This window comes from Orycteropus afer, unplaced genomic scaffold (genome assembly GCF_000298275.1).
Source record: "Orycteropus afer afer isolate SDZICR_OR568_19922 unplaced genomic scaffold, OryAfe1.0 scaffold00021, whole genome shotgun sequence".
Lineage (NCBI taxonomy): Eukaryota > Metazoa > Chordata > Mammalia > Tubulidentata > Orycteropodidae > Orycteropus > Orycteropus afer.
In genome coordinates this window covers 5190034-5196735 of record NW_006921608.1, presented here as the reverse complement: position 1 = coordinate 5196735, position 6702 = coordinate 5190034, and the positions used below count along the sequence as shown (strand labels likewise).

General features: G+C 43.3%; 1 protein-coding gene across 1 annotated transcript in view; it reads left to right on the top strand.

Moving 5' to 3' along the window:
• The first annotated feature begins 1472 nt into the window (after positions 1 to 1472).
• OXR1 (oxidation resistance 1) overlaps positions 1473 to 6702 on the top strand; it is a 106205-nt gene continuing 100975 nt past the window's right edge. Inside the window, exon 1 of the mRNA XM_042783642.1 lies at positions 1473 to 1671. Within this exon, the coding sequence (XP_042639576.1) occupies positions 1473 to 1671 (199 nt within the window). The remainder of the gene's footprint in view (positions 1672 to 6702) is intronic.

Sequence of the window (6702 nt, the reverse complement as noted above, 5' to 3'; positions counted from 1 at the left end):
TTTCTAGGTTGATGGGGCAATCTCCTTCCTTAGTGATATTGCCTCGGAAACCCAAGGAGGGGTCGTTATGAGTTGTGTCCGACTCGAGAGCACATAACAACAACAACAACAACAATGATCTTTAAGGGAGCAGATTGCCAGGTTTTCCTCCCATAGAGCCACTGGGTGCATTTGAACCCCCAACCTTTTAGTTGGCAGAAGGTTTAGTTGTAACCACTGTACCACCAGTATTCTAACCTAGTAAGAATTTAAGTTGGAAATGGTGAGGGTGGGTAAAAGATCAAGTGCCTAAAAAAGGGAGGGAGGGGTAATTAATCTTTAGTGGTTTGCTAAAAAGTAAGTTCCTGAAAGATTTTCTGGACTCTATTATTTGGAATGTTTAGCTCTTCAACTTTCTAAGCAGTTCATCGCTTTTCTTCAAATACATTAATATATTGACTCAGAAACAGAGGATTTATTTAATGCATGGGAAACTAAAAGCTATAAACTGACAAGAAAGTAAAAGAAGAAACCAGAACTCATAGGGACAAAACTAGGTACATACGTCTGTCAAAACTCATCACACTTTCTCTGCCCTACAGGAGGATAAGGTTTTTCGTCCCTAATGAGCAGCCCTGCCCACTAAACCCCTTAATTACCATTTTACAGGATTAGATTCAGGGAATGTCAAACTCTAACTTCAGTTCATAATGTCACAGTTAACTTTAAATATGACTCTTAATGCTTTAGTTTACAAAGATGGTCTCTTAAAAACAGCATTTTACCTGAGGTGGCTTTTGTTTTAACTATGATTGCAATCTTAAAACTAACCCGCCCTCCCTCAAAATAAATAATTACAAGCTGCAAAAGTTTTATGTGGATTGTGTCCGCACCCCCACCGCCACTACACACACTAAAGAACTTTTTTACACTGCTCTTTGCAAACACCTTCCAGGTTCTTGAACTCCACGCAAGTTCCAGCAAGGGCTATTTTTATTCTCCGCCTTGCTTTCAGCCCTAGGGGCTCGGCCTGCGCTCCCTTCTCCAGCAGTCTGGACTGTCGGGTAGGGTCCTGGACTGGTGAGGCGGGGCAGGGCGGGGCAGGCCTGTTCCATTGGAACCGAACGGGTGGGGGGATACTGATAGAACTGGGTCCGACTTGCTTACAAGCTGCCCTCTTTCCGAACCTGCGTCCATTCGAGTCAGAAGAGGGAGTTTTTAAAAGCTCAATTATTCCAGAATAAGAGCTTATAAGCGAAAAGAAAAACTTTTCAAAACTTTTTACTGGCTTCCGTTTCCCCATTGCGGAGTTCTAGATGGTCCGCCCCTGGGCCCTAAGAGGGACGCCCCCTCCCCTCCCCCTCCTGTGAGGCGAGCGTAGCCACCACCACCGGGTCGGGTTAGACTGGCGGGCGGGCGCGCACGCCGCGGCCGCAGCCGAGGGAACTGCCGTCCTCCGCCGCCGGTGCTCCGTGGCCTGCCCCCCCAGCACTATGGAGTACCTGACCACGTTCACGGGGAAGGGCGGGCGCCTCCTGCGGGGCACTGCCAACCGCCTGTGGGGGCTCGGGGGCAGTGGCGAAGCCCGGCAGGTGCGCTTTGAGGATTACCTGAGGGAGCCCGCCCAGGGGGATCCCGGGTGCAGATCTCCGTCCTACTGGCACCCGGCGCCGTCCAGCCCAGAGGGACCTGGTGAGCCCTCCGTTCCCTGTCCTCCCGCGCGGCCGACGGGCTAGGGGAGGTGTCAGCCGTGGCGCGGGGTCGGGATGCGGGGCCAGGAAGGCGGGCCACGCGAACCAGACGGGCGAGGGTCTCCAGTCAGGCGTTGGCAGGTGTGCCTCGGGCGGGGGCCGGGCAAGGCGGCTGGGGCGGAACGGGTTGGGGTGCGGAGGGAAGAGCTGGTTTAGCTCTGGGGACGCAAGACTTTCAGCTGTCTGCGTCTTAGTTCTTCCTGCTCTACTCTTCCTGCTTTCTTCACCTGGACCCGACTTACTTTACCCCGCCAAGTGTTTCGAGGATAGGATTGGCTTTTTGTGCCTGCATTTGACTAAATTGAAGGCTGGCGGTTCAAACCCACCAGCCACTCCTCGGAAGGAAGGTTGGGCAATCTACTTCCGTAGTGATACCGCCTCGGAAGCCCAAGGAGGGGTCGCTATGAGTCGGGCTCCACTCGATGGCAGTGAGTTTGGTTTTTTGGTTTTTAGCGGGAAGTGAATCCTGAACCAATTATGACGCCTGTGTTTTTAAGTTTCAGTGATCATTTAAAATGCCTTGGCAGGTTTGGGCTTTGGTCAATCTCTTCGATATTTGCCAACGATTAGGATTCACTTCAGCACTTAAAAGTAAAAAGCTAAATAGTACTTTGGGAAAGAAAATGCTTAACTTACACTGATTCCTAGTTGATTATTGTGTCAGTTTGAAAGGCTGCAGATTGTGTTCAGGTGGCAGCACCTCGAAACTTTTTCTCAACTACCTTGTGTACTGATTATTGTGTTAGTTGTCTTTCAACATGATGGCTTTGTACTATCCTTTAAGGAAAGAAATTGATAATTTAATATATATGTTTGGGTTATGAGAATAAATATATGAGCATTAGAGAGTTAGGAAAATAGAGAAAAGGACAAAGACTATAAAATCCATAACTCCATACCCTCCCATTCAGTTTAAAGCAGTGAAAATATCTGTTGATCTGTAATTTAAGCTTTGAAGAAATTTGAATATTAAAATCTAACCTGAGCGTGGTCCCTAGAACTGGAACAAGGAAGTTTATTCTGTGTAGTCCCTTAATTTCCTAAATCTTTAAATATTTTGATAATTTTTCTTTACTTTACATAGAATATCTGTATCTTTCAAATTCTTGCCTACAGAATTAGAAAATGAAAAGGGTAATAGTTTATTTTTGTATTAAAGGTGACATGAACCACTTGCAGAATCCTCTTGGGGGTGAGGAGGAATGACCAGGAATGAGGTTTGGAACCTTAAAATATTTAAATAAAGAATTTTTTTAATTGACTCTTAAATTGCCTAATTGAAAAGAGTTTGTATGTGACCAACCTCTAAATAGATGGGAACATTTAGAAATATGTGGAGTGACAAACTACAAAGGCCTATGTGAGTCGGGGCCGACTCGACGGCACATAACAACAACAACATGGTCAATATTTTGTTAATGTTACCAAACGTATACATTCAATTCAATCATTCAAAAACATTCATTGAGCACACAGTTATATTTGACATTCTATATACTTTAGAGTAGCAGCTTCAAAATACTGTGACAAACTCCTCTTCTATTGAAGCTGCTCCAGTGATTTTAGTGTTTTTTGTTTGCTTGTTTAAATCTTAACCAGATTACCAGACTTTTTCTTCTGAAGTACTTTGAACCACCAACCTTAGGCTAGCAGTTAGGCCACAAACCATTTGTACCACTTAAGGACCTTTTAAAAGGAACTCTGGTGGTGTAGTGATTAAGGCATCTGGGTGCTAATCAGAAGGCCACAGCAGAGGAAGATACTTCCATAAAGATTTAGAGTCTTGGAAACCCAGTGGGGGTCGCTATGAATCAAAATTGGCTTGATGGCAGTGGGTTTGGCTTTTTGTTTTTGGTTTCGGGACCATTTAACACCCATGTTGTTGCTGTTGTATGCCCTTGAGTTGAGCAACCCAGTGGGACAGAGTATAACTGCTCTTTAGGGTTTCCTACATTGCCCCATAGAGTTTTCATGGTATTTTCAGTAGCCTTATGCATGTAAGAGTTGGGCAATGAATGAGGAAGACCACCAAAGAATTGAGGCATTTGAATTGTGGTGTTAGCGAAGAATATTGAATGTAACATGGACCGTTAGAAGAACAAACACATCTGTGTTTGAGGAAGTACACTTGGAATGTGCCTTAGAAATAATAATGGCCAGACTTTGTCTTTCAGGTGGTGCCCTAGAGAAGAATATCATACTTGGTAAAGTAGAGGGTCAGAGAAAAAGGGGCATACCCTCAATGAAATGGATTGACAGAGTGTCTGTGACAGTGGGCTCAAGCATGGCAGCAATTTTGAGGATGGCTCAGGACAAGGCAGTGTTTTGTTCTTTTGCACGTAGAGTCATTATGAATCAGAACCAACTCAGTGGCACCTAACAACAACCACAGTCTCTGTGGGTGCAAACTGCCAGATCTTTTCTCCTTTGGAGCTGTTGAGTGAGTTCAAATCACCGATCTTTCAGTCAGCAGCTCAACTATTGCATCACCAAGACTCTTTTTAAATATCCATGATGTCCTCAAATCTCTGACACAAGGTAGAAGGCTTGTGAAGTAGCAATATGCTCACAGGCAGGTGAGCAAGTACATTCTAGCATTAGCTTCTTGAAAGAATTTGGACAAGGTACTTAATCTGTTTTGTCTTTGTTTTCTTATTTATCAATTGAAGTAGAACTGCAGTTCAGAGAATCTCAGTTCTAGAGCTGTTTTTCTTTTGGAGCCAGAACTAGTGGAAATCCTGGGTATAAAAGCTAGAAATTCCAATTTTGGGTAAAAAACATTATATTTCTATAAAGTTATAGTATAGAGTTTTGAAGGCAGTTCAATAACTAGGTATCCCAGTAATAATTTGATCACTTCCTACCATTATTAGAATAAGTATAACTTCTCAAGTTGACTCTGGGAAGGCAAGGTATAGATATGTAAGGAAAATATAAATGGTTCTTCATTAATTTTTAGGCAGACTTTCTTAAAACATGGCTTGGAACTGGTTCTTCTTATTTTAGTCATGGCTGATGAAGCAAAACTAGAATGGACCTGAATTTGTAAACTATGGGTGAACCAGGATGATAGCTGGAATGGGAAAAATTATGAGTTGACACCCTGCTAGAAACTTAGTCTCCCTCTTAGAAAACAAGGGCAGTGTGTGTGTTCCATAGCAACCACATCTCTTCTTGACAGAGTTAAACAGTGGTGCCCAGCTCAAAGATGGTGGCTGGCTACACCCTTTTGAATGTGTGCTGTTATCCACAGTCCTGGCTGTAATTCAGTCTCCCACATCAGGCTCATGAAAGGGCTTACTATGCCTCTTTTGAGTCTCTCATTCCATGGTTTTGACTTGTAATTTTTCCTGTTCTGGTTATTGTTCTGGTTCTGGTATATTCACATTTTACAAATTTGGATCTCTTCTGATTTTGCTTTCTTGGCCATGACTGAACCAGTTTGAACCAGTTCAAAGCCCTGGTTTAAAAAGAGGACTTTATCCTTCACAGCTGTCTACCATATTGGTTTTGGCTATAGGGTAACTCTTTGCATTTGTGTCTTTCAGGATGAATATCTGTCAGTCTGTTTAAAGGGTTTCTTTTGCTCTTTTTGTGGTACGGTGAATTTACTTATAGTCCTTCTAGCCATAGTCTTTGTGACTCCCATCAGATATCTAGGTGAAACTATGTAAACGTAGGGTTCTTGTGTCTCCCCAAGGGGATTAGATAACTTGTTAATTATACAAATAAGGTATATGACACCCTGTGGGGAAGGGGTCCTGAGTTTTGCCATATCATTAGGCTTAAAATGAGCCATCCCAGAGGAGAAGAAAGGGATCTCACTACCAGCAAGAAAGAAGAACCAGGAGTGGAGTGCATCCTTTGGACCCAAGATCCCTAAGCTATACCTCCTCAGCCCAGGAGACAGAGAACTATAACATTTTGCAGAGATGATGAGAGACAGAGAAAAGCAGCAGCATAGAATCAATGGCAAAAGAACCAAGAGACCAACGTGAGCCAGAGTGGTGGGCTTCCCATCCCACAGAGTGACAGAGCAGAGTTTCTTCGGGCAGGAGGCTTGTTGGTGGAATGGGGTGCCTCTTTGGGTACCTAGTGGTAGAATCTAAAAGCTTTGAAACACTTGCTTGAGCAGGGCCAGGCCAAGGCCAGAGAAAGAAGCATGGCTGTGGCACAGCTGAGAAGAAGCTGTGGTCACTGAAGAACTGTTGTTTCTAATCCTAAAGTGTAACCTGTTACTTTTCTAAGAAACCCCATAATCATGAGTATTGTCTTTGAGTTCTGTATGGCCAATGCAATGGATTCTTGAACCCAGCAGAGAAGTCAAGAGTGCAGTGGGAGGGACAGTTGGTGTCAAAATTGGTAAGAAGTTTGGAGAGTGGTGGCATGTGTGAACTCTGTCTCATAGGAATCAGCCTTAGGCTATTATCTTGATCCTCCAACCCCTTTGTGAAGTTAGAGGAGGTCAGATGACACTGGCACATTTTTTTGAGCTACATTATTTCGGCATTTTATAACAGTTGCTTAAGTTCCCTGCTGTCACCCTTCCTTCAATTCCTTAACAAGTCCTGTGCATGGTAGCAGTATCTGTAGACACTTCCACACTTGATTGGCTGCACTCCAGAACCTCATTCGTTCGTAATCTTGCCTCTCACCAATTCATATTCAGTAATGATGTTGATAAAATAGTTTAAGTTTTGACAGATTGAGGATCACTACATAAAACTTTGGTCAAATTTTTCTGATTTCACTCTTTTATAAACAAATGATTTACCTGTGACATTTACTGTTGTTTTTGCTCATCTCCAAGTTGGCTGCTTTTGCTCTTACAGCTTTTAGTATTTACTGGCTCCAACATTACACCTCTCTCAGAAAATAACATAATTGAGACTTGGACATATTAAGGATCTTATATCATTGCTCTAGTTAATAAAAATGACAAAGGAAACATTTTACAATACATTGCTTGTTT